The 26635-nt window shown below is 57.8% G+C and overlaps 1 protein-coding gene across 1 annotated transcript; it reads left to right on the top strand.

Moving 5' to 3' along the window:
- Positions 1–12251: 12251 nt before the first annotated feature.
- On the top strand, positions 12252–25756 carry ADCY6 (adenylate cyclase 6). Its single transcript, XM_040978440.1, has 22 exons — positions 12252–12329; positions 13244–14102; positions 17076–17225; positions 17524–17645; positions 17769–17880; positions 18008–18135; positions 18496–18654; positions 18742–18883; positions 19260–19388; positions 19550–19575; positions 19710–19857; positions 20049–20146; positions 20282–20369; positions 20526–20642; positions 20841–20999; positions 21237–21415; positions 22048–22083; positions 22167–22296; positions 22547–22810; positions 23379–23583; positions 24206–24330; positions 24549–25756. Exons 2-22 carry the CDS (start codon positions 13245–13247, stop codon positions 24672–24674), a joined length of 3501 nt encoding a protein of 1166 aa, XP_040834374.1. The 5' UTR covers positions 12252–12329; position 13244; the 3' UTR covers positions 24675–25756.
- Positions 25757–26635: the final 879 nt, after the last annotated feature.

Genomic DNA, 26635 nt, shown 5'->3' with positions numbered 1-26635 from the left:
CTGCAAAAGTAGCTCCAACAGCTGGCTAATGTGTCAACTGGTAATGGAACAGAGTAGATCAGGCATGACTGAGCAAACCTTAGCCCACAAGTAAAACTAGAAACCAGGAGGGAGCAGAGGTCATGCCGAGCTAGGCTCTTGTACCTACTAGTCTGCGGGAGCCAGGGACGCTAAGCCACAGTGTCTAAGGCAGAGTTCGGGACAGGGGAGGGGCTGTGCCAAGCTGAGTCAGGGCATCCACTGGCAGGCAAGTGATCTATGGCCCGGTTGGGGAGCAACCCTAGCTGGGCTGAGGTTCCCACCAAGAGGCACGTGGCCTGGAAGGGGGGCTGCATTCTGATCTAGAAACAGTTGTAGTCTCCCTTGGCACAAGTGTGGACTGGGATTGGATGCACCGAACCGGGCCGGACCCCAACACCCCCTGGTGTCCTGGAGGACCAGGGCAGATGTGGGATGGACTAGGCAAGGTCTCAAACCCCTACTGAGCCATGTGTGAGCCATACGTGGGTATGGACAAACCATGGCTCAGCTGGAACATCCAACAGCAAGAACTAAATTGGGTTGAAGGCCAGTCGGGAAAAGCCACAGTTCCTGCTATGACAGGAGGTGAACTGAGTAGGGTTGGCTCATGGACCCACTGGTAAGCGTGAAACCTGGCATTGGGAGAGGTTCTGATGGAGGAGCCTGGGCAAATCCTCTGGCAGGACACAGACCCAGCAGGTAAGCACAAGAAACATGATAGGAAACAGCCAAGAAGAGGCCATGGAAAGCTACACACTGGCATACAATTGGCAGACGTGGGGGCAAGACCAGGCTGAATCTGTCCACATCATCCACTGGCAAATCCAGGCACCAGTGTGGGTCGAGCCAGGTTCGGTCATAACAAAGACTAGTGCACAATACGGAATGCCAAGGTGAGGTTGCCTGTACCGGAAGGGACCGCAGCGCCCAACCAGCCTGAGAACAAGAAAGGAAGTGGGCAGAGCCGGCAGGGGAATAAGGGAGGGTTCCTTTGCTGGACAGCTATTTCTGCAGGAGAGCATAGGCTGGGATGGGGGCAGACCAGACTAGGCAGAGCTACCACACCTGTGCGCCTCATGTGGACTAGATCAGGGAAAAGCCGGGCTGGGCTGATTATTCCTACTGGTGCAAACAAAATTAGAGTGGGCGAGGGTTGTTTGGGCTTAGCCACAGCATCAGCTGGAATCTGGGAGTGGGAGAGGCCTGGGAGGGAAATAGTGGGCTCATCCCTCTTGGGTTACCACTTCCACAGGAGGACATAAAACTAAGATAGTGGCTGGGGTGGAATGGGGTGTGGGACAGACTGGACTACTGATACACATACTGGCAAACCAGAGTAAGGGGCGGGCCTGGTGGGGGTTATTGTGGGTTGCTCCAACTAGGCTGCAGCTCCCACTGGTTTATGTGAGGGCCAAGTATGTGCTGGGCAGAACCAGGCTGGACTGCAACACCCATTGGTTCCAGTGGAAGTAGGGAGTGAAAACAGAACCAACCCAGCAATTACAACCACCAGCTGATTGGGGCGATGGACGGTGCCAGGCCCTGTACTTGTTAGCACATACAAGAAGTTTTTTGGAGATCTTCCTAATCTAAATGCTGGACTCAGAACCCTAACCAAGAAAAGAGAGAAGACAGAACAGGTCAACCAACCATCTCAGCTATGATGGACTATGTCAATCAGTGGGTTTTTCAAAGACCTCATAGTGCTTGGAGTGGCGAGATTGACAGCAATTCATAACTGTTGCAATATCAAAACAACTTGAGCAAGAACCTCAGAGCATACCCTACATCCGGGACCTGGGGTGGGTGGAAAATTGGGTGGGCCTTCTCCCTTAATACCCCCCTTTAAACATGAAGGAAACAATATGGAAAACATACTAGTATTATCCACTTTCCTGTAGCCCTTGAACCTTCTTACCCTAATTAACTATGTAGATTGTCAAAATAAAAATAAAATTAAAAAAATATATAATTGTTTATCTTGACAGTCAAAGTTGCACAGAGAATTCTTCAATCTGCTGGTTCACTCTCCAGATGGCCCCAGTGGTTTGGGCTGAGTCAGGCCAAATCCAGGAACCTGGGACTTCATGTGCATCTCCGCTTGGGAGGCACGGTTCAAGTGCTTGGATTATCACCCCTTTTGGTTTCCCAGGCACATGAGCAGGGAGCTGGAGATAGAACAGGCAGGACTCATTATGATGATATTTGCACCAGGTGCAGGCTCAAAACCTCCCGTGGCCAGTCACCTGAGCTTGGGTCAGTGAAAAACCTGTGTGGGTGACTGTGCACACAGTAGGTGCTCAAAAAATGGTTTATAAACTCATAAACGAAACAGCTGACATCAGTCACAGAACAGATGGAGGCCTAGCTCATGCCCTGAAGGCTCAGAAGTGTCCCTTTTTGCTAATGCGGTGACATTCCCAGCCCATCCTCTAGGACTTGCAAATTTTTCCATCTTACCCTTGTGGCCTGAGCTCGGAAACACTGTAGCTTGTTAACAATGACGAACGGCAGTCTGCAGTGTCAAAAATGTGTCACCAGAGGGCGCAGGAGACACAGTAATCTGGGCATCCAGGGGTCTTGCTTGTAGCGCTGGCCCGGCTGCCCTATCTCCACCCTGGCAGTTTTGAGTTTGCACTGGGTCTTTGCTGTGAGATTGCTACAGGACTCCGGCCTCTTGTTTTTATGGTATCAATTCCCTCTGACTATAAATACTCCATGGCAACAACCCCAGCATGGCATTGGAGCACAGTGCAGGGGTGGTGGTGGAGTGAGGGCCTAGGGGTCGAGGTGGGCTGTAGTTTCCCCGGAATAGAACTGCCTGTGGCACAGGGGAGCAGAGGACTGCCCGTGCCTGTCCTTGCGGAGTGTCACATGCAGGGCCCAGCACTGTGCCTCCTGGCACCCAGAAGGTGCTCAGTAGATTTTCATCCGTGTCAGCAGGCTGCTGATATGGACCATCACACAGAGGAAACCAAAACGAGCCATGAGGGTCCTCCAGAGTCACCCCTGAGCCCCGCAAGTGCCTGCCTGTTCCCCAGTGTGTTCAAGCCAAGGGCTTTCTCACCCAGACCACTGAAACAGCTTCTCAAGTGGTTCCATTGCATTCCTGCATCCCACAATTTATTCTCCAGCCTGCAGTCGGCATGATCTTTTAAAACCATAAATCAGAACGTGCCACTTCCGAGCTTAACACCTAGCTCAGGCTATTCATTACCCTTTGAATGGGGTCCAGCCCTCAGCCTGGCCTAGGAGCTGGCTGTGCCTGCCAGGGCATGCCTGCCCGTCTGACCTCACCTTCCGCGGTCTCCTCGCCCACACCAGCCTGGCCTCACAGCCTCTGCCCGTGGCACCACCGCCAGCCTGCCGCTACCTTTGGGCTTTATCACCAGCTGCCCCCTGCCTGGATTGCTCCTGCCCATGCCTCACCATGGCAGCCGGCCTGTCATTGAGATCCTCAGGGAAATGTCACTGCCTCAGAGAGGTCTCTCCTGTCTGGTTCCAATCCTGACTCCCCTGTCACCCTCGTCTGCCTGCCATCTCATCCATTCATTGGTTCCTTGCTCTTCCCACTGGAAGGTGAGTTTCCCGAGCCCAGGGAGCAGGGCCTGGCACAGAGTAGGCACTCAGAGATGTTTGTGAGATGAGTTCATAATGGTGGGCAGGAACTAGCATCTTTGGAATTAACAGTCAAAAATTACATGGCCGGGGTTGGGTGGGGGTGTGCTGTGGAGTAGCAAGTTAATCCTCTGCCTGCAGTGCCGGCACTCCATACGGGCACTGTTTCATTTTCTGGCTGCCCCACTTCCCATCCATCTTTTTGATTATCACTTAGAAAGCAGTGGAGGATGGCCTCGGGCAGATCCTCGGGCCCCTGTACCAGTGTGGGAGAGCTGGAGGAGGCTCCTGGGTCCTGGCTTTGGATCGGCCATTTGAGGAGTGATTCAACAAATGGAATTTTGCTCTTTTTCTCCTTCTCAAATGCTGCCTTTCTAAGAAAAATAAATACATCTTTAAAAAATTACTTTTGGGGGCAGGTGCTCAACCTCATTAGAATGTTGGTTAAGATGCCCATGTTTCAGGTCCAGCGCGATAGCCTAGCAGCTACAATCCTTGCCTTGCATGCCCAGGATCCCATATGGGTGCTGGTTTTAATCCCGGCAGCTCCACTTCCCATCTAGCTCTCTGCTTGGGACCTGGGAAAGCAGTCAAGGATGACCCAAAGCCTTGGGACCCAAAGCACCTGTGTGGCAGACCTGGAGGAAACTCCTGGCTTTGGATCAGCTCAGCTCCGGCCATTGTGGCCTCTTGGTGTAGTGAACCAGCAGATGGAAGATCTTTCTCTCTGTCTCTTCTTCTCTCTGCAGTTTTGACTTTCCAATAAAAAATAAATAAATAAATAAAAATAAAAGTACATCCCCATGAGTGGAGGTGGCTGTGAGACTGGAGGTGGCCAAGCCCCACTGTAGCTCTAGACCCAGGGGGCAGGTGTCTAGTGTGAGAGTAGCGGCCACCATGTCAGGAGTGGTGGAATGGCTGGGTCCCCTTGGCTGAAGGAGAGTGGGTTATGCCTCACATTGCATGTAACTCCACGTGCGGAACTCTGACCTGGCAGTAAGAAGACAGAGGAAGGGCTGCGCTGCAAGAGAAATTCATGCTTGGGGAAAGGGAACAGGCAGAGACTGGCTTAGCCGTCACCCCAACAACCTAGAAAAGAGTCTCCGTTTGCTACATCCTGGGGACTTCCCAACCCTGCAGATTCATATGGCTGTACCGACGCAATATGGCTGCCTGGCTGCCCGGCTGAGCCTCCATTCTAACTGAAACTGGAGCATCGCTGAAGCAATAGTCACTTCCTGCTGTCTGAATTTTAAAAACAAACAAAAAAAGGCCCGGCGTTGTGGCCTAGTGGCTAAAGTCCTGGCTTTGAACGTGCTGGGATCCCATATGGGCGCTGGTTCTAATCCCGGCAGCTCCACTTCCCATCCACCTCCCTGATTGTGGCCTGGGAAAGCAGTTGAGGACGGCCCAAAGCCTTGGGACTCTGCACCCATGTGGGAGACCAGGAAGAGGTTCCTGGTTCCAGCTTTGGATCGGCACAGCACTGGCCGTTGCGCTCACTTGGGGAGTGAATCATCAAATGGAAGATCTTCCTCTCTGTCTCTCCTCTTCTCTGTATATCTGACTTTCCAATAAAAATAAATAAATCTTTATAAACAAACAAAAAAAGACTTACTATTATTATTTTGAAAAGTCAGATATACAGAGAGGAGGAGAGACAGAGAGGAAGATCTGCCATCTGCTGGTTTACTTCCCAAATGACTGCAACAGCCAGAGCTGCGCAGATCTGCAGCCAGCAGCCAGGAGCCTCCTCCGGGTCTCCCATGTGGGTGCAGGATCCCAACGCTTTGGGCCCATCCTTGATTGCTTTCCCAGGCCACAAGCAGGGAGCTGGATGGGAAGTGGAACCTCTGGGATTAGAACTGGAATCCATATGAGATCCTGGGGCATGCAAGGTGAGGACTTTAGCTACTAGGCTACTGTGCCAGGCCCACTATTTTTAAATACCTGTACATACATACATGGACGGCAGGTTCTCCCACTTGCTGCCTCACTGCCTACGTGCCCACAGCAGCCAGCATCGGGCCAGGCCATGAAAACCGGGAGCCTGAAAGTCAGCTGTGGGTGGCAGAGACCCAGGTAGTTGAGCCATCACCTGTCAGGGTGAGCAGGAAGCTGGCCTCCGGAGCAGTGCCAGGAGCCCTTCCCGGGCACTGCAATGCGGGATCCGGGCGTCCCAGGCCATGGCTAAGCCAGGAGTCTTCTAAATCCAGCGTTACCATTTTCCAGTGAATCCCCAAGTTACTGCTTGCATCCTGAGCAGGGAGGGCCTTGCTGCATTTTTTTTTTAAAGATTTATTTTTTTATTATTTTTTGTATTGGAAAGGCAGATATACAGAGAGGAGAGACAGAGAGGAAGATCTTCCGTCCGATGATTCACTCCCCAAGTGAGCACAACGGCCGATATTATGCCGATCCGAAGCCAGGAGCCTCTTCTGGGTCTCCCACATGGGTGCAGGGTCCCAAAGCCTTGGGCGGTCCTCAACTGCTTTCCCGGGCCACAGGCAGGGAGCTGGAAGGGAAGAGGAGCTGCCGGGATTAGAACCGGCGCCCAAATGGGATCCCGGCGCCGGGCCCTTTTTTTTTTTTTTTTTTTGCTTGGTGCAACAGTTCTTGAACCAGGTCTTGTGGGACTGGTGTCTTACCAGCTGGGTCAAAGTGCTATGCCAAGACAAAAAAAGAGTAGTTTTTGTTTAATGACAAAAGAGTAGACGGGATTTTTTCCCATCTTAAGGCTTTTCTGCACAGTATTTTTAAAAGTTTTGAAAAAAGAAAAAAGTTTTGGTGTTCGCTATTCTAGAGTCTTCACTTTGTTGCAGTACAAAATTATGGGTGGAGTTATTTTAATATAAATGTTTCATTGTGTTTTGCCATCATTTCAAAGAGTACTTTTTGGAGTAAGGATTTCTTTTTATTTATTTGAAGGCAGAGTATCAGAAAGAGGGAGACAGAGACGGAGAGATCTTCTGTCCAGTGTCTTATTCCCCGGATGTGCTCAATGACCAGAGCTGGGCCGTGCTGAAGCCAGGAGCCTGAGACTGTTCAGGTCTCCCAGGCGGATAGAAGGAGCCCAAGTCCTAAGGCTTCCTTCCGCTGCCTCCCTGAGATGCCTCAGGGGGAGCCAGGATTTCAGCTAGCGTGCTGACACTGGATGCCTGCATGGCCAGCACTTACCCACTGCATCACAGCCCTGGGCCCCCACAGTAGGCTTGGGAACTAGCTTCAGAGATCCCACTTCCTGCTTTTGTTGGAAAGTCACTTTTTTTGGTTTGTTTTTGAACTTGAGAGGCATAGTTACTCATACCTACAGAGAGACACGCTGGAGATGGAGCTCGCGCGTCTGCTGCTTTAGAGCCAGCACTGGGCGAGGTGCATTGGCAGGGAGCTGGATTAGAAGTGGAGCAGCTGGGCTCACGGACTCTTAGCAGGTGCTCGCGTGGGATGCCTGCGCTACAAGTGGTAGCTTGCTCTTTAGAAATACAGATTGATTTGTTTATTTGAAAGTCAGTTAGAGAAAGAGGGAGAGACAGATCTTCAGTCTGCTGCTGCATGGCCCTCGATTGTTGCTGCAGCCAGGAGCCAGGAGCGTTGTCTGGGGGTCCACGTCCTAGGGCAATGCTCTGCTGGTTTTTCACGAGCAGGGATCTGGGACGAAAGCGGAGCAGCCCGAACTTACCTTACAACAGGATGCCAGCGTCACAGGGAGTGGTTTAACATGCTATGCCACAATGTCCACCCTGGAGTGGACTTTATTGTTATTATTTTATTTATTTGCAAGGCAGAGTTATGGGGGAGTGGGGAGATCTATTTGCAGGTTCATCCCCCTCCCCCAGTGCATCCAAGGCCAGGAGCCTGGAACTCCACCTGGGTCTCCCACACAGGGTCTAAGTGCTTGGGCCCTTCTCTGCTGCTCCGCCAGGCACATCAGCAGGGAGCTGCACTGGACATGGTGGAGCAGGTGGAACTCCGACAGTGCCATATGCGCAGCTGCAGTAACAGCCACGGAGAGGACATTTTGCTAGCGGTTGAGGACACTGGCAACTTACAGGTCAAAGTCAGGCAGAAGTTGAGTTAGCAGGGCTGGCACCATGGCACCGTAGGCCAAGCTTCTGCCTGGGCTGCCAACATCCCCTGTGGGCACCGGTTTGAGTCCTGGCTACTCCACTTGTGACTCAGCTCCCTTCTTATAGCTTGGGAAAGCAGGAGAGAATGGCGCAAGTCCTTGGGGATCCTGCACCCAACTGCACCCACGTGAGACCCTGAGGGAACTCCTGGCTCCTGATTGGCTCAGCTCCAGTAGTTGGGCCATTTGGGGAGTGAACCAGCGGATGGAAGATCTCTGTTTCTCCCTTTCTCTCTGTAAACTTGACTTTCACATAAAAAGAGATACATCTTACAATGTTGGGGAGCAGTGGCCATTTGGGATACCTGCACCCGAGGTTCCAGTGCCTGGGCTAGGGTGCTGCTTCACTTCTGAGTCCCTCAGATGTGAACGGTAGGAGGCAGCAGTCTCGCCAGAGGAGCACACGCACTGCCAGCTGTACGGAATCCCTGCCTGGCTCGGCCCTGCCTAATCCAGGCATTTGAACAGCAGGTGGAAGATTTCTGTCTCCTTCAGTCTTTCAAATAAACACAAATCAATCTTAAAAATCACCTTCCTGGAAAAATTTAAAAGGCAAGCTTATTATGTACAAAGCAGTCTTTGGATAACACACATTACCAAGAATGTTCTTTAGACTCTGTGCTGCGTTTGTGTCTGTTTATGGCTGTTAGGCAATGTTTCCAAGTGTCCCTGGCTTTTCCTGCACCAGGTTTAGCAACCCCAGTGGGCACCAGAGCGTGGGCAGGGTGGTGAGGACGAGGAGGGAGCAGCGACCCAGCGCAAGAGCAAAGGGTTAAATCGGCTTTCACCGGAATCTCCCAGGTCACCCCTAAACCCTTTCTCACTGGAGCCCCCTTAGCCAAGCATCCAGTTTCCGCCCTCTAGGCTGCTGCGGGAAGAGGGAGGGACCCTGGAAACGAGCAGGTGCAGGGTAGGGGGCTTCAGGGAGAGTGAGGGCGGCGTGGAGTGGGGGGACCTCAGTGCCTTCGGCCCCCTGGAGCAGCGCCCCCAGAGAGCTGGTGGAAGAGGAAAGAAGAGGTGTGCGGGCCAGGAGGCCGCACACACCTGGCGCCTTGAGGAATGAGCGCTGAATTAATTATTAAACCGAGTTCCCGCGGGAGGGAGGGAGCGCAGTCAGGGCCAGGCGGGCGGGAATGGCAGGGTGGGGGCTGGGCGGGAGGAAGGGAGGGGTGCGGAGGGGCTCGGGGTGCCAGCTTGGCCCTGAGGACCCGGCCGCGCCGGGAGGCGACCCTCGGAGGGCGGTGGCAGCCAGAGGCTGGCTGTGCCCGCGCGCGCGCCGCGACCCCGAGGCTGGGGACGTGTGGGGGGTGGGAGGCTGGAGGGTGGCGGGAGGGGGCTCAGCTGCACGGCCCCCTCCCCGGGGTCCTGATCCCCCGAACAGTAGCCCGCTTGTTTCCTCTTCCCCGGGGGAGGAAGCGGCCGCAGAGGAGAGGAGGGGGCCCGCGCGCAGGGGAGAGCTCCGGGGCCCCGAGCTCCCGCGCGCTCCGGAGGGCAGTGCGCGCCGGGCGCAGCAGCAGCTCCCGCGGAGCGGGGGAGGGGGCCCCGGACAAAAGGAGCTTGTGCCTTTAAGGCGGGGAGTCCGGGAGCCGACGGGGAGGGGACTTCTGGATCCGGGGTAGAGGGCGCTGCGCTGGACAACAAGGGAGGGGGCGCGGGCCGGGCGGACGCCGGGCGCCGGGCGGCGGGGGACGGCGGCGCGGAGCAGGACGGCGCGGCGGCCGCCCGGCCGGGACCCCCGCCGGCAGGTGAGCGCGCGGCCCGGGGCTGCAGCCCAGCGCGGGCTGGGCGTGGGGGGCCCCCCCGAGACCTGGGACCTAGCAGAACCGAGGCACCCCAGGAGGAGGAGGAGGAGGAGGAGGAGGAGGAGGGCAGGGGTCCCGATCTCCGGACTGTCCGGCCTCCTTCCGTGGGGTGTGCAGGCAGCCCAGCGTGGGGAGGGGGTACAGGAGAAGGGGTCCGAGGCCCAGAGTTGCGGGGGGGCTGGTGAGGTAGTTGCTAGAGCAGACGGCGGGATGCCTCGGTCTGTGGAATACTTCCCTCCCTGCCCTTAGCCCCACAGCTTTGGAACGAAGCAAATGCTGCCAGCCACCCACTGCCCCCCCACCCCGGAGCCGCAGAGTGGGCCGCCCCGGGTAGGGTGGGAAGGCCCACTTCATTCGTAGCCGACTGGAGGCCTCCTTGCAGAGCCAGGGGGTGGCCAGCTGGCCGGAGAGGCCCTTTCCCTCCCCTCGCCGGAGTGTGGCCCTGGGTGCCCGAGAGAGCCCCTTGTGGGGCTGCATATGGGTACCCAGTGTGGAGAGGGAGGGAGGCGGAGCTGGACCTCCAGACACAGGCCTGGGGAGGCTCCTCCACATCTGGAAAGGCCGAGAATGGAGGCCCACGTCCCTACATGGTGGGCGGTGCTGGCAGTGCTGGGCCACGCCTGGGCAGCGCCTTCTCCCCTGAACTTTTGTGAAGTCGTTTAGAATTCCCTGGCTCCTGCCCTTGCCAAGGCGGGCAGGGGCACCAGAGGTGGCTAGGAAGAGGCTTGGTGAAGCCTTGGGCAGAGCCTTGGCTCGGGCTGGGCCTTGGCCTGCTGCAGAAACTGCTGTTTGAGGCTTAAGGGTCAGGGCTTGGGAGGGCCTGGAAGGTCCTGGGTGCGGGGCTGCAGGGCAGGTTGCTCCGACCGGGAGCTGGGAGTGTGTGGAACAACCAGACCAGGACCCAAGGGCGCAGGAGGGCCGAGACAGTTGGGCCTGGGAGCCCGACTTTCCTGCGGAAGAGGGAGACGGCATGCCGGCCTAGAGTTCGTAGTGCTGGTTCCAGAACGGGCAGGGGTGAGGGACCATGCCAAGGAGGTCTGTGGTCTGGAGCAGTGCCCTCCCCTGTGCCCGTGGTGCCAGCCTGGCAGGGGGTGCCAGTGTCGTGCTATGGGAGGGGCAGTGCCTGGAGCAGAGCCCTGGGTGGCTGCAGTTGCTGGGTGGCCACCCTGAAGCTGTCCCCTCGGGGCAGACGGCATGTTTTCGGAGAGGATCAGGCACTCCGCTGACAGCTTCTATCCCTTCGCTGTGAGTGTGTGCCAGCTGCCAGGGCCTAGCTGCTAGCAGGCGGTCTGCTGAGGGTTGGCACTTGTTCTCACGGCGGAGACCCTGCTCCCCCAGGAAGTGTTGTGCAGGGCCAGGCTGCCTTTTGCCCTTTTCCGAATGCCTGCCCACTCGGGGTCCTGTGTGCCTGACCATGTGTGACTTCAGGCGGTGCCATGGGCCATCTGGGAGCCCAAGAGCATGCGCGACTCCAGGGGAAGTGAGCTGGGCCGAGGGTGGCTCTGGAACGTGCCCCCTGCCTGTGTGCTTTGTGGGCCTGTGGACTGCTGCTGCCCTGGCTTGAAGCATCCGCCTGGGGGGAGCCTGGGGGAGTCCCCAGGCTTCTTGTCCCCCGGTGAGTACAAGTGTCAGTGCTGCTAGCTCAGCAGGTGCAGAGGGACACCCTGCGGGCCTGCTGCAGCACAGGTGGCCGCACATGGTGCTCCCAGGTCCCTGGCTCCCTGTCTAGGCTCAGCCAGGACACACTTCCACAGTGTCCATCCCTGTGCCCTCAGCTGGCAGCCCCCAGAACTGCTGAGAACACAGTACTAAACATTTCCTTTCAGGAAACCTAGGGGTCTGTGACTTATTTGGTACCCCTCATCTTGATAACTAGAGCCAGCCTTGTAACATGACTATGGGCCTCAGTTTGGGTGTTTGCTTTTAATGAAAACAATTGTTTATTTGAAAGGCAGAGAGCACCCACCTGCCGACTCCCCAGATGCCACGATGGCTGGGGCTGGGTCAGGCTGAAGCCTGGGACTCACGGTCCCCACATGGGCGGCCGGGACTCAAGGGCTTGAGCGTCCCCCAAACTCCCGGGATACATCCGCAGGAATCTGCACTGGACGCCAGGCCTTCAGATTTGGGGTGCAGGCAGTTTAGCCTGTGTACCAAAGTCCCCACCCATCACTGCACCACCTCCCCAAGCAGGGCCTTGAGAGCAATGGTGGATGATGGCCTCTGATTTGTTGTTTGCTCTGGCAAATCTGTCCTGGGTCCCGGGCGTCCACAGAACTGGCTTCACAGGGTTTTGCTGAAGAGCAAATGGAATTGTCACGTGGAAGACCTTGGCAAGTTCAAAGCCAGAGGAAGTACCTGGGGCGAGTCTAATCCATCCGTGCAAACCTTTCATCCATTTACTAGATCCTGTTGGGTGTTGTGGACAGATCAGTCAGCAAAACAGGCCGGTATGCTTGTTTTCCTCAAGTTGGCGTCCCAGTTAGGAGAGCAAGAAAGTGAACAGACCAGGAGCAGACATGGGTGGCAGGTGCTGGCAAAGATTGTGGAGAAGAGGATATGGCTGGGGAGGGAGATAGGGAGTCCCAGGAAAAGGGGCTGCTATTTTAGGAGGGTGCCCAGAAAAGCTTCGGTGATAAGGGAGCAGAAGGGCTGAGAGCTGGTGGAGCTCTCGTGGCAGACAAGGAGCACCCTGCGGCTGGCCTGCGCTTGGGGTGCCGGGGCACGGCAAGGGAGCTTTGGAGCTGGCGCGGTGAGGACGAGTAAGGACGAGTGAGAACCACAGGACTGTCATTGTTAGCTGTGTTCGCACCTCCTGCCACCTGCCCGGTCCTGGTGCTTGCTTACATTCTGGCTTTTCAACACACCATGTTCCTGCGGTGGGCCAGGCCAGCAGCTGACACTGGCCGTGCAGGGCCTAACCTCAGAATGCTTCCACTCCAGAGGGTGGAGACATCCACCCAGGCTGGGTGGGTGGGTGGGTGGGCTTCCAACATGGAGGAAATTTGCAGAGGCCAGTGGGATTGGATGGTGTCCAGGTGAGGGAGGTGGGAGGAAGTGCAGGTTGAGTGGCTGGTGGGAAAAGCTGGGTTCAGCTTGGTGGAGTGTGCGTGAGTGTGACGAGGAAGGAGGTCACGGATCAGCACCTCATTCTGCATTTGTGATTAGTACAGCTCGCGCTCTTCAGAAACGTGGCTTAGTCACTGACATTTAAAAATCGCTTGATGTTGCCTTGCAACACAGGTGTTTTTCCCGATAGCCCCCGCTGCAAACTTGGAAGGTCAGTGTCACCGGGACACCTGGCACGCAGAGCGGGCTCTTTCGCTCTCAAGGCGTTTCCGGAACCGTAGCTGGCTCACTCTTTGACACAGGCATTTGAGGTTGTGATCGCCAAGCAACATGCCAGTTTGGAAAGAGGTGGCTTTTTATGTGGATGAGTGTTGGAGTGAGACGAACCTGGTAGAATCCTGGCTGTCTGCACTGAAGGACTCCTTGGCTTTGGGTCACCCCCTCATGTCTTGCCTTCATTAACCTGCTGAGTAAGGGGAGGTGCCATTGCACACCTCCAAGTGATTTTACAAGGATGCCATGTCGGACACAGGGCGTAGCAGGGCCCAGGGGAGTGGTGGTGACCACAGGGATCCTACTCATGCTGTCTCCTTCCTCTCCCTGCCAGCATGTCCTGGTTTAGCGGCCTCTTGGTTCCCAAAGTGGATGAGCGGAAGACAGCCTGGGGTGAACGCAATGGCCAGCAGCGCCCACGCCGTGGGACCCAGGCCACCGGTTTCTGCACGCCTCGCTATATGAGCTGCCTTCGGGATGCAGAGCCACCCAGCCCCACCCCGGCAGCTCCTCCAAGGTGCCCCTGGCAGGATGAGACCTTCGTTCGCAGGGGTGGCCCGGGCAAGAGTGTGGAGCTGGGGCTGCGGGCTGTGGCCCTGGGCTTTGAGGACACGGAGGCGACGGCAGCAGCTGGGGCGACTGAAGTGGCCTCCGGAGTGGCCCCCAGGAGCGGCCGATCGTGCTGGCGCCGCCTGGCACAGGTGTTCCAGTCGAAGCAGTTTCGCTCCGCCAAGCTGGAGCGCCTGTACCAGCGCTACTTCTTCCAGATGAACCAGAGCAGCTTGACGCTGCTGATGGCGGTGCTGGTGCTGCTCATGGCCGTGTTGCTGACTTTCCATGCCGTGCCCGCGCCCCCTCAGCCTGCCTACGTGGCCCTGCTGGCTGGGGCTGCCACCCTTTTTGTGGCGCTCATGGTGGTGTGCAACAGGCATAGCTTCCGCCAGGACTCCATGTGGGTGGTGAGCTACGTGGTGCTGGCCATCCTGGCTGCCGTGCAGGTCGGGGGTGCCTTGGCAGCCAACCCGCACAGCCCATCTTCAGGCCTGTGGTGCCCCATGTTCTTCGTCTACATCACCTACACACTCCTACCTGTCCGTATGCGAGCGGCCGTCCTCAGTGGCCTGGGCCTCTCCGCCCTGCATTTGATCTTGGCTTGGCAACTCAACCGCACTGATGCCCTGCTATGGAAGCAGGTGGGTGTGGAGGGCACCAGGGCAGGCACTGGGTGGATAATGAATGTGGGGGCATCTGGGAGGAGAGGCTGGGGATGGCAGGCCATGCTTCCAGGATCAGCCTCCATCTGGGGTCTGGGGACAAGGACGTGGTGAAAGACTGGGAAGATCCAGGGGCCTGAGCCTGCACTCTTGTATTTGGGTCACAGGCTCCATTTCTCGGTGCTGCCATAGAGGTGGTACAAGAAGGGCTGTAGGTGGGGGTGTGGGATGTGTTCCTGGGCTGGGAAGGCAGGGTGGCTGTGTCCACAGATTGACCCCTAAGATTCAGTTTTTGGTGTTGTCTCCACAGAGCAATCTTGGGGTTGGCCTGGGTGGACTGCAGGTTTGGATGGCCTTGGCAGGCAGGGGAAGAATCACCTTTGTTCAGGACCAAAGCTTGTGAGAGGCCGGGGAAGCTGGGGTCTGTTCTCCCGCGGGGCTCCATAGGGGTTGAACCTTGGCATGTTGGGGTGCAGTCAGATCTCACCCCACCGCCTTGTGGTGGAAGTTCTTGGCCCCGCTGGCCATGGCCTTTGGGTCCTGAGTGCAGCTGTGGGACTAACAGCATGGCGTGGCTGAGCCACACGTACACCAGGCTGTCCAGCGGGCTGCATTCTCTGTGGGATCTCAGACCTCAGTCTCCCAGGCTTTACCACTGGGGGCAGCACCCACCTTAGAAAGCGGCTCTGAGGTCTTGCCCTCCCTGCTGGTGCCTAGCCTAAGGGTTCCTGGGAAGGTGCCCCACGTGGGTGCTGGAGAGTACAGCCCTGTATGCTTCATGGGCCCCCTTGGTCAAGGTGGCAGAGACCTGGCTCTGCCCTGCTGATTGCCACTGCCCAGTAGCCCACCCTGGTCACACCCTTAGAGAGGAAGTTGCCCTGAGCTCCCAGGGTGAGAAGCTAGGTGCTCTGGCATGGTGCCCTTCCCCGCCCAGCCTGGACTGGGAACAGTATGTACCTTTTTGAAAGTAACTTTATAGCCCGTTTGTTTGTGGAGCACGTGCCCATAGGGCATTATCAGGCTCTTAAAGGGCCAGGTTCTCCCCCACTCCCAGCCCCTCTGCTCCAGGCTGGTTCTGGTCTAGGTCGGGCTTTGGGGGCTGGAGTGTTCTCCTGGGGGAGGAGGGAGTTTAAGGGGCGATCTGCCTCTATCCCTCTCCTCTTCTGCCGGTGGGGGATGGGTAGGAATCTCTTGCCTGCTCTGGGCTGCCATGATGCCCAGGACTGTGCCAGGTTCCTGCCTTCTCAGGGTGCCTAGTGGTAGCCTCACTCAGTGGATCTGAGTGGGCGCATTCTTACTTGTGGGACAGTTGTTCCCACTCCTCTGCTGGTCCTTGGGGCCTGGGCTCCCGTTGTAGCCACCTCTGAGCGGAGAGCAGTTCTAGTGCCCGTTTCCATGAGGGCGCTGGGGCCTCCTTTCTGGCCTCCTCGGGCAGCCTTTCCGCCTACAAGGAGCGCCGAGCCTGGACCCAAAGGTTCAGATGCTCTAAGTGGTACACCCCACTGGCTTGGACCCAGCCTGGAGCTATCTCTGGGGCCCTGGCATCCATCTTTCCTCACAGTTGAACAGGGATGTGTGCGTTTGGAGTTATTTCAGCACTTCATCCCCCTTCCCTCCTCTGTGACTCACATTTTCCTCTTGGGCTCCTGGGGCCAGGAAGGGAAGTTGCCTGATTTACCCCCCCCATCCCTGTCCTTCTCCCCTGCTGGGGGGCTATTCTTAGAATCCCCTAGGGGAATAGTATATACGCCCCCTTCAGCCCCTGCTGCTGGGAGGGGGAGCAGCGTTCAGGGCCTTGGGAGCTGAACTAGGAAGGGGAGGCCAGTCTTCCAGGCCAGAGCGAGTGTGTCCAGGGAAAATGTCTTTCCCAGGAGGAAATTGAGGTCCCAAGGATTAGATGGCCTGTCTAAGCCTCACGGTGCTATTCCAGTGCAGGGTAGTGCTCCGATCACCTGGCTCCCAGCTGGCGCTTCTGCCTTGCTTGTTCGCGATCCAACGCTGACCTGGGGCCACAAGTGCCAGGTTAACCTCTGAGTTTCCAGAAAACCCTCCAGCCAGTGCAAATGATTAACAAAAGGAGGCTAAATATTCCTAAGGTGGGAGCCTTGGCAGGGCCAAACGCCAGGTCTTACACCTTGGGAGTGGTGATGAGGTAGCCAGGCATGGAGAGACCCCCATCTCTCACTAGGGGCCGTAGAACTGATGGTTCCCAGGCAGGCTTCCGAGGCTGCATCTGAACAGCTGGAGGCCACGGGACTCTGGGAAGCCTGGATTACACTTGGAAGTATCAGGGTGTAGGCCTTGAGCTCTGACTAGACAGGGTTCAGGTCTCAAGTCAGCTACTGTCAACTGTGACCTTGAGCAAGTCCCTGAGTTCCTGTGAGTCCGTTACCTGCAAAAACGGATGCCGCCACCCATTTCACAGTTGAGATACATTAGTATATAGAGGAGAGCTGTAGAATGCAGGTGCTTTGTAGAAAGCCAGCAAACTAACCACTAATCACAGTCATAATAGTAATTACCGCTACTGTGTCAGGCAAGGAGGAACTTGAGATCTTCTGTTCCCTTTCTTTGGATTATAAATAAGCAAGCAGAAGCCTAGGGAGAGGAGGCGGCTTGTCCCGGGTCACTCGCGGAAGAGTGCTGCCGCATAGCAGAACCACATACAGAAGGAACAGCATTTGTCTTTGGTCTCACAGGATGCTAGGGCCTGGCCCCGGTTGGTGCTTGTGCTGCCCCAAACTGTGATGAGCTCTGGCTGGTGGTTATGGAGTGATCTGGGCGAGGGGCTGGCCTCTGGCGTCCTGTGGGGGTGTGTGGGAGATGTATGCCAGGTTATAGGACCCAAAAGGAGCTGTGGCAGAGAGAGCCTGGCTGACTCTGTGCGAGCATGCACATGTGTGTGAGGGAGATGGAGGGACTGACTCGCCTGCCCCTGCCGCCCTCCTGCAGCTCGGTGCCAACGTGCTGCTGTTCCTCTGTACCAACGTGATTGGCATCTGCACTCACTACCCAGCTGAGGTGTCCCAGCGCCAGGCTTTCCAGGAGACCCGCGGCTACATTCAGGCCCGGCTGCACTTACAGCACGAGAACCGGCAGCAGGTGAGCGCTGCTTCCCGGGCAGGAGGATGTGCTGCTGTGGACCACTCTGCGGAACAGTGTGACTGGTTCCCCCTGGACCGTGGGTCCCGTCCTGTTGGACAGTGGGAACACTGCATTAGCGGGTGGTGAGACAGGGTTGAGCTGTGTGCGCGCCCAGCATCAACAGTCAGGTTGAGGTCCAGAAGCAAGCTGTGGTCTCTAGAGAGTTCTGGAAAGATTGTGGGCATGTGGAGGGACCAAGAGGGATGGGAACAGGAGGCTGGGAGAACAGCGGTGCCTGTTGGGACCACTGGTCTAGGAGCGACTGCTGCTGTCGGTGTTGCCTCAACACGTTGCCATGGAGATGAAAGAAGACATCAACACAAAGAAAGAAGACATGATGTTCCATAAGATCTACATCCAAAAGCACGACAATGTCAGGTAGGGTGGGAGCTGGTTGCGGGGAGGAGGTGTGACGGAGGGGGCGGTGTGGTGGAGGAGGGGATGGCCTGGGAGTTACGGAGGGCCGCGTGGGCCATATACATCCTCTGCTGTCACCCACAGCATCCTGTTTGCAGACATTGAGGGCTTCACCAGTCTGGCATCCCAGTGTACTGCGCAGGAACTGGTCATGACCTTGAACGAGCTCTTTGCCCGGTTTGACAAACTGGCCGCGGTGAGGGTGCTGGGGCTTGGGTGCGCTGCTGACTTGGGCGGGTGGTGGCAGCCTGAGCACGTGGGGGGCACGGAGGGAGTCTGCAGGGAGTCAAGACGACCCTGCCCTCCAACTCCTGTCCCTTTAGGAGAACCACTGCCTGAGGATCAAGATCCTAGGGGACTGTTACTACTGCGTGTCAGGGCTGCCGGAGGCCCGCGCAGACCACGCCCACTGCTGTGTGGAGATGGGCGTGGACATGATCGAGGCCATCTCGTAAGTAATGTCTCACTCCTGGGCGTCCTCGCACTGTGGGAGAAGCCCCAGGGCAGTGCTGGAGGCTGTGCAAAGGCCGGTGGGCAGGAGTAGACTCGGGGCAACCTGCACTGGTGTGTGGGGGACCAGGGCTGGTGGTGAGAATAGCGATGCCCCCCTTGGGGCTGAGTTCCACAAGACGCTGCAGGGCCCTTGCTGGGGAGCAGGCTCTCAGGCATGACTGTGAACCCCACCTCACCCACGTCCGGCCGAAGCTGGGCTCGTGTCCCCTATGTCTGGGGCCGTCATTGCGCACTGAGCTTTGGGCTAGGGGAGGGCAAGGCTGTGCTGAGAGCTGATCTGGACCCGTGTTTCCCCTAGGCTAGTGCGTGAGGTGACCGGCGTGAACGTGAACATGCGTGTGGGCATCCACAGCGGGCGTGTGCACTGCGGTGTTCTTGGCCTGCGGAAATGGCAGTTCGATGTGTGGTCCAATGACGTGACCCTGGCCAACCACATGGAGGCCGGGGGTCGGGCAGGGTGAGTGGAGGGCTTCAGGCAGTGGGGAGTGGGGAGCAAGGTTAGCAACATCACTGAGCCTCGCCTTGCTGCTCCCCCACCGCGCAGCCGCATCCATATCACTCGGGCTACACTGCAGTACCTGAATGGAGACTACGAGGTGGAGCCAGGCCGCGGTGGTGAGCGGAACGCATACCTTAAGGAGCAGCACATCGAGACCTTCCTCATCCTGGGTGCCAGCCAGAAACGAGTGAGGGCCGGGGCAGGGCCGGGGCAGAGTTGGCCGCAGAGGGAGGCCCAAGGGCTGGGGCAGGGGAGGCCTCAGAGGGAGGCCCAAGAGCCGGGACAAGGCTGGCTGCAGAGGGAGGCCCAAGGGCCAGGGCAGAGTTGGCCGCAGAGGGAGGCCCAAGGGCTGGGGCAGGGGAGGCCCAAAGGCCAGGGCAGGGCCGGCCACAGAGGGAGGCCCAAGGGCCTGGGCAGGGGAGGCCGCAGAGGGAGGCCCAAGGGCCGGGGCAAGGGAGGCCGCAGAGGGAGGCCCAAGGGCCAGGGCAAGGGAGGCCGCAGAGGGAGGCCTAGGCCAAGGCCTCAGTGGGCCCCCATAGGGCTGATGCTACCCTTGTCCACAGAAAGAGGAGAAGGCCATGCTGGCCAAGCTGCAGCGGACACGAGCCAACTCCATGGAAGGTCTGGTGCCACGCTGGGTGCCTGACCGTGCCTTCTCCCGCACCAAGGACTCCAAGGCTTTCCGGCAGATGGTGAGGGGTGCTCCTTAGCACATACATGCTCTCTGGTCCTGGGGCTAGGGAGGGGCTTGCAGGGTGCGGAGCATCTGGTGGCATACTCTTTAGCATGGTGTTGGGATGAGGAAGGAAGGGCTTGATCTTTCACCTCATCTGTATACTGTGTTCTTCTCCAGGGCATCGATGATTCCAGCAAAGACAAGTAAGTCAGGCGCCTGCAGGGGGTGAAGGAAATGTCCATGGGCTGAAGGGGGCTGAGATTCCCCTGTCTCCTGGACCTTAGAAGTGTTGTGTGGGCGTTTCCTGTTGCCCCTCACATGGGCCCCCTGCCCTTAGCCGGGGCACTCAGGATGCCCTGAACCCTGAAGACGAGGTAGATGAGTTCCTGGGCCGAGCCATCGATGCTCGCAGCATTGACCAGCTACGCAAGGACCATGTGCGCCGGCTGCTGCTCACCTTCCAGAGAGAGGATCTGGAGAGGAAGGTTTGGGGAACGCAAGGGCAGAAGGGCAAGGGCCGGGGAGGGCAAGGCTGGGGAGGGCGAGGGCTGGGGAGGGCAGGGACTGGCAGGGACTGGCAGGGACGGCCAGCCACAGGCGAGGGAGCAGGGGAAGCTTTTGGGGACCGGGGAGTGTCAGCCTGTACTCGGCTCAGCCTCTTCTCCCATACCCTCAGTACTCACGGAAGGTGGACCCCCGCTTTGGAGCCTACGTCACCTGTGCCCTGCTGGTCTTCTGCTTCATTTGCTTCACCCAGCTCCTCGTCTTCCCACGGTGAGAACCCCGGCCCTCCTTCCCATCTCCCTAAACACAGCCGCAGGAGCCCGCTGTCCCCAGGTCTGCTCCGGGGCTGGGACAAGGGTGCTCTGAGCCCTGAGTCACTGCTGCCCTGGGCCTGTTCTGCCCCAGCTCATCCCTGGTGCTCGGGATCTATGCCAGTATCTTCCTGTTGCTGCTCATCGCTGTGTTCATCTGTGCCAGCCACACCTGTGGTTCTGTACGTCCAGGGATGGGGGGAAGAGCTTCTTGGCCTGGTGGGGGTGCAGGGAAGGATGGAGGGAGGGAGGGAGGGAGAAGCCAGCCCTTGCCACCTCTCCTTGGCTTTCCTCCCTGGCTCACTGACTTCCACACCTCCATGTCTTGCTGTCCCCAGCGGTTCCCTGAGGGGCTGCAGCGCCTTAGCCGGAGCATCGTCCGGTCGCGGGCGCACAGCACGGCAGTTGGCATCGCTTCCGTCCTGCTTGTGTTCACCTCTGCCATCACCAACATGGTGAGGATCCCGTGGGCACTGTCCTGCCTGGGCGTGTGCTGTGCCTTCAGGGTGCCTGCTCTCCCGGACAGGGTGGGGTCAGCTCCAGTTCTCCCTGAGTGAGAACTTTGTCCTCTGGGGTATCTGGCACCTGGGCACGGCTCCTGGGGCCCTCCCCTCCCTGCCCCGGTTACCCTGATAGACTTGTTGTGTTTAAAGTTCATCTGTAGCCACACCCCCATACGGACGTGCGCAGCCCGGATGCTGAATTTAACACCATCCGACATCACTGCCTGCCACCTGCAGCAGCTCAATTATACTCTGGGCCTGGATGCTCCCCTGTGTGAGGGCACGGCACCCACCTGCAGCTTCCCAGAGGTACCTTAGCAGTGTTTAGGCAGGGCCAGGGTGGGAGAGGATGACCTGGCACACGTATAGGCCCATCTGTGCCAGTCCTGTTGGTGGACACGGGTGGCCCAGTGCTCTGACCCGAGCAGAACCAGGGGTCCTGGTGTGGTGTGGGGCTAGGTGCACAGATCCCGGGCTCCTGTGTCTCGAGGAGCTGTGGCCTCTGTCCTCACCCAGTGCTGTCTCTGCTGTTGTTGCCCACCCCAGTACTTCGTTGGGAACGTGCTGCTGAGTCTCTTGGCCAGCTCTGTTTTCCTGCACATCAGCAGCATTGGGAAGCTAGCCATGATCTTTATCTTGGGGCTCATCTATTTGGTGCTGCTTCTTCTGGGTCCCCCAGCTACCATCTTCGACAACTATGACCTGCTGCTTGGCGTTCATGGCTTGTGAGTTGATCCCCGGCCCCTTTAACACTCCAGGAATGTCCCTGCTTCTCCTGGGTCACGGTGGGCCTCCTGGTAGCCTCAGAATGCTGCCACTCCTTTGTGGAAGGGAGGGAAGTGATGTAGAGCTCGCAGAGACAGGGAAATCCCAGCCTCTTTATGTTGGACATTTAAAAAAAAAAATGCCTTGTGGCATTTGCACGGTGCTTCTCTCTGCACTGTGTTAGCCGGATGCAGGTCACGCAGCTACTCAGCAGCAGTGGCTCACACCAGAACCTTGACCCTTGTGAGGTCTAGGATACCACCCTGTCATGTGTGGGTGTGGCTTAGTGTGATAGTCAGGAAGCCTCTGCAGCTGGGCTGGGGTTTGAATCCCTGCTCTGGCAGTCATTAGCCGTGTCACTGCACGGGTGAGAGACAGTTAGCTTCCCTGACCCTCGGCTTCCTCATCTGCAGACGTGTTCTTGGTTGTTGCTCTTCTAGTTAATACATGTGCGAGTCCCAACCCAATACGTGACTTAACTGGTGTGTGGCCAGTAATGCAGTCTGCCTCCCCTTCCATGTCCCCGCGTTCTTCCCTTTCCTCTGCCCCCGGTGAGCACCGGTAACTTTTGTCTTTTCTGCCTTTCTGCCAGGGCCGCCTCTAATGAGACCTTTGATGGGCTGGACTGGTAAGTGAGGGCTCTGAGGCAGCGAATGGTAGGGCTGCCGGCTGCCTGCTTCAGACACCAAGCAAGCCTCTGCTCACCCTCAGCCCAGCCGCAGGGAGGGTGGCCCTCAAATATATGACCCCTGTGATCCTGCTGGTGTTTGCGCTGGCCCTGTATCTGCACGCCCAGCAGGTGGAGTCAACAGCCCGCCTGGACTTCCTCTGGAAACTGCAGGTGACTGGGTGGGCCTCCGGGGCGGGCGGGGGCGGGGGTGGGCAAGGCAGAGATGTGGGGCAGAGCCCCAGCCAAGCCAGAAATGCAGTGTGCCTCCGGTCCCTTCCCTTGCCTCGTCCTGTGCTTGCCCCCTCTGCCTGTCCCTTAGGCCGTGCCTGTCTGTGCCTTTCTTCCTGCACATGGTTCCCTCAGATGCTCGTCTCCAGGTGTCGGAGTGACGGGCAGTGGGTGACAGGTGTGGTGTCTGCAGGCAACAGGAGAGAAGGAAGAGATGGAGGAACTGCAGGCATATAACAGGCGGCTGCTGCATAACATTCTCCCCAAGGATGTGGCCGCCCACTTCCTGGCCAGGGAACGCCGCAACGACGAGCTCTACTACCAGTCCTGTGAGTGTGTGGCCGTCATGTTCGCCTCCATCGCCAACTTCTCCGAGTTCTATGTGGAGCTCGAGGCCAACAATGAGGGTGTCGAGTGCCTGCGACTGCTCAACGAGATCATCGCTGACTTCGATGAGGTGCGGGTCCGGCTGGCCGATGCTGGGCGAGTGGCGGGACTGCCAGAGCAGAGGGCTTTGGAGCAGGAGGTCAGGACTGGAGGGGTTGGGTGGTGCTAGGTGGGGAAAGGCAGGTTGAAAGGGACAGGGACCCCAGGAAAGTTAGCAGCACTCCGGCTTCCAGAACAACAAAGACACGAGGGACTTTGGGCCAGGGGAGGGGAGGGTCAGCATTTGTACCAGTGGAGAGCCCAGGGAAGCCGAGCAAGCAGAATGGCCCCCTGAGCAGAGAAAAGATTTGGCAGCAAAATGTGAGGACCCGTCCCGAGCGATGCTATTGGGGCCGGAGGGAAGCCCGCCTGCTCAGCAAGGAACTCATTCCCAACGGTGAGGGCTGGGCAAATAGATTCTTAGCCTCTGGCCTGTAATCCCACCTGGGAGGGAGCTGCTGAGGCCGTGCCTAAATCCTGCAGGCAGCTGCCGGCCTGCGGGGACTCCCTCACTGAGGGTTGGGCAGCTGGGAGACAGGTGCAGGGCCAGGCGTGAGCGTGGGGCTGGACCGTGACACCCAGGACCCTGTGTCGTCCAGATCATCAGCGAGGAGCAGTTCAGACAGCTGGAGAAGATCAAGACCATAGGCAGCACGTACATGGCGGCCTCAGGGCTGAACGCCAGCACGTATGACCGGGTGGGCCGCTCCCACGTCACAGCCCTCGCTGACTACGCCATGCGGCTCATGGAGCAGATGAAGCACATCAATGAGCATTCCTTCAACAACTTCCAGATGAAGATCGGTGAGGGGGACCTGGTTGCTAGGCAGGGTTCCCGGCAGGGCTCCTTCCATCCCAAGTCTGGTATATCGAGGGCCTGCTATGTGCTAGGCACGGTCTGGGGGCATCCTGGAGCATATTTTAATCCTCTGGTTAGTATCTCCTTTTGTAGATATTGATCGACTCTAAAGATATGAAATAACATCTCCTCCATGTAACAACTAGAACGTGTTATGTAAAGCCTGATATGGAAAGCCGGGTTTAGCTAAACTCCGTTGTCTCAGTCCTTGACTGTGGCCAGAGAATCCGGTGGATGGCAGTGATTCATAGTATGGCTTCTGGTTTGAGTTGTGACTGCTTTTTGAGTAAGCCGTCTCATGGCCCTAAACTTTAGTTCCCTCACTTATACCGTGGGGATGGCAGTGCCCACGCTTGGGGGAGGATGAAGTGGCACAGAGCCGCTGTGGCTGTCTTGCCTCGGGGAGCTCGCCCACTGCCCTGCTGGGTGTCCTTCCTGACCACAGGAGTCAGGCCTTTCCACTTTCTCCGCAGGGTCCTTCTGGAGGTCCTATGAAGTGGGCTTACTTGCTGGCTTGACCCTAAAGTGTCTGGTAGTCTCAGCCTCTTGTTGTCCTCCCCACCTCAGGGCTGAACATGGGCCCGGTTGTGGCAGGTGTCATTGGGGCCCGGAAGCCGCAGTATGACATCTGGGGGAACACGGTGAATGTCTCCAGCCGTATGGACAGCACAGGCGTCCCTGACCGCATCCAGGTGAGGGGGTCATAGTGGTATCTGGGTGGGGCCTGGGTCCAGAGAGCTTCCACGTGTCTCTCTCTCTACAGGCCACTAAAATGGGGTAGGGTGGCAGTGTTGTGGTTGGTGGGTAGGCACTGGGAAAGGGAATCTAGCCCGACTGAGAGTGCCCTGGGCCCCTGCAAGTACAGCAGGAAGGATTCCGGGCTAAGCAGCCTCCCCTCCCACTCCCCCAGGTGACCACGGACCTGTACCAGGTTCTAGCTGCCAAGGGCTACCAGCTGGAATGTCGAGGGGTGGTCAAGGTGAAGGGCAAGGGGGAGATGACCACCTACTTCCTCAATGGGGGCCCTAGCAGTTAGCAGGGCCCAGCTACAAATGCAGCTGACAGGACCAAGGTGGGCATTGAGTGAACTCTGTGCTCGCTGGGAGGAGCTGTGGGGAGCGGGGGGCGCTGAGCCTCCAGATCCTATGGACTGCAAAGGGTGCTCCCCAGCAGGCTGGGCTCGGTCCCCGCTTGTCTGCCTGGGGCTGGCAAACTGGGGGCCACCAAGAGGATCACGCAAGTGACTTTTTAAAACCGGGGTAGGGCTGTTCCCTCTCCCCTCCCAGCTTCTGGAGACAGGAGGTGGGGTGCGGCAGCAGAGGGTGGCAGGAGGGGTTCTACTGCCTGAGAGGTTGGGGTGACAGCCTGCCGTGCCTACCCTTCCCCTGACTGGGCAAACAGGGCTGAGCCTTTCCTGTTCCCTCTCTTTCCTGGGAGTATTTTTCACGGAGACTGACGCCGGCCTGAGGAGTGCCTAGTCTCTGCTTGCCTGTGGTGTGCCTGCGTTCCCAGCGCTGCGGCCTCTGCTGCAGCCAGGTCTCCCTCCATCAGCACAGGACAGAGGAGAAAGATGCTCTAGGGGCCCAGCTCTGTCCACATGTCAGGAGGATGTTTCCATTTGCCAAATCCTAGTCCCCATGGTCTGTCCCCAAAGGGACATGTGACAGCTCAGATTTAACCCTGGTCCCTGCCTGCTCCAGGGAATAGTGGGGTTGGCCTCACTGGTACTGTGAAAATGCCCTAGCAGAGAGTGGTCTTGGTTGTGGGGATGTTAGGAGCTGGGTGTTTCCCCGCCAGGTGCCGAGGAGCAGGTTGCCAGGGCAGTGCCAGAGGCTGATCCAAGACCCTAGCATGGTCGTGATCAGCTGATTGACCCTGTGCTTGCTTGCTGTCTGCTGGAAGCAGGGCACGAGTGTCTGTACCCCTTCACTTGCCAGTTAGAAGAGGGTCAAGGCTAGGAGGGAGATGACCCTGACCTTCAGCTTGTCCTTCAACTCCCTGGCCCTGGGGAGGGTGTGTGAATGTGTGTGTGTGTATGTGCGCGTGTGTTGCTCTTGGCGTGCAATTCTATTTTCCAGGTCTGTGTGTGTGCCTGGCTCCTGCTCCTCAAATCTCTTACTCCGAGTTGCCTCTCTCCTGTGGGCTTCTGTCTTCTAGGAATAAGGCAGGGTTTCCTGTTTCACAGGGTGTCGGGAGGGGCCCAAGTTGCATAGGATCGGCATGGGGTATGGCAGTGAGAGGAGGGTGGCCTGGGAGAGAAGCCCTTTTTGTGCCAAATCCCTAAGTGCCGTTTGGGGACCACATTGTAGAGCTTGACTGTCTCCCTGCCTGGGCTAGGGACCCAAGCTCCTGCTTGAGCCTCAGGGTTCCATGGACATCAGCTGGCCGGGTTCTGGTGGACAGGCTCGAGACTCTGCTTGGGTTTCCCAAGCTTCCGTCCTGGGATGTGGTGTGCTTTCAGACCGGGGGAAATATGGAAGCGCTCTGAAGACTCAGTACTGGTACTAAGGGGTGGGTGCTGGGGAGGCTCCCCTAGGCCTTCGACTGGCTCCTGCACGCGTGTGCTGCCTCCGTTCCACCCAGCCTGCTGGGGATGGCTTAGAAACTTGACTCCAGCTTTTCTTCCAATTCTTGCCTGCTTTTCCCTACTCCTTTCCCTATAACCTCCTTGACTCGGGCCTGACTTAGTTGGTGTCTTGGCTTCTCTGCTTCTCTGTCCACCCACCGAAGCCAGAGACATTGGCCTGTGTTTTGCTGGAAGGGGCTAGAGAACAGCGAATCAAGGGCCCCTGGAGTTAGAGGGCTCGAGAGAGTGGAGGGCGCCCTTGCTTTCCTCATGCTTTTCCGACCCCAGCTCCCCGCAGGCACCTGCTTTATGCCTTGGTACCGTCTGCCATGGAGGTTCCCCAGGCCTTAGCTAAGTGGGCCGTTAGGCACTTCATTGGCCAAGGCAGAAGGAGGGGGAAAAGCTAGCTGATCCAAACACAATGCCCAGTT

The sequence above is a fragment of the Ochotona curzoniae genome, unplaced genomic scaffold (genome assembly GCF_017591425.1).
Source record: "Ochotona curzoniae isolate NIBS_2020 unplaced genomic scaffold, NIBS_Ocur_1.0 contig_1014, whole genome shotgun sequence".
Taxonomy (NCBI): domain Eukaryota; kingdom Metazoa; phylum Chordata; class Mammalia; order Lagomorpha; family Ochotonidae; genus Ochotona; species Ochotona curzoniae.
Note: the sequence above shows the minus strand (reverse complement) of the source record. Positions and strands in the feature narration are given on the sequence as shown.

Excerpts from the sequence above, each read along its gene's own strand:
- ADCY6 (XM_040978440.1), top strand. The coding sequence starts at position 13,245 with ATGTCCTGGTTTAGCGGCCTCTTGGTTCCCAAAGTGGATGAGCGGAAG. Across the intron at positions 22,084-22,166 it reads ACCTTTGATGGGCTGGACTG|CCCAGCCGCAGGGAGGGTGG; the intron begins GTAAGTGAGGGC and ends GCTCACCCTCAG. Across the intron at positions 22,811-23,378 it reads TCATCGCTGACTTCGATGAG|ATCATCAGCGAGGAGCAGTT; the intron begins GTGCGGGTCCGG and ends TGTGTCGTCCAG.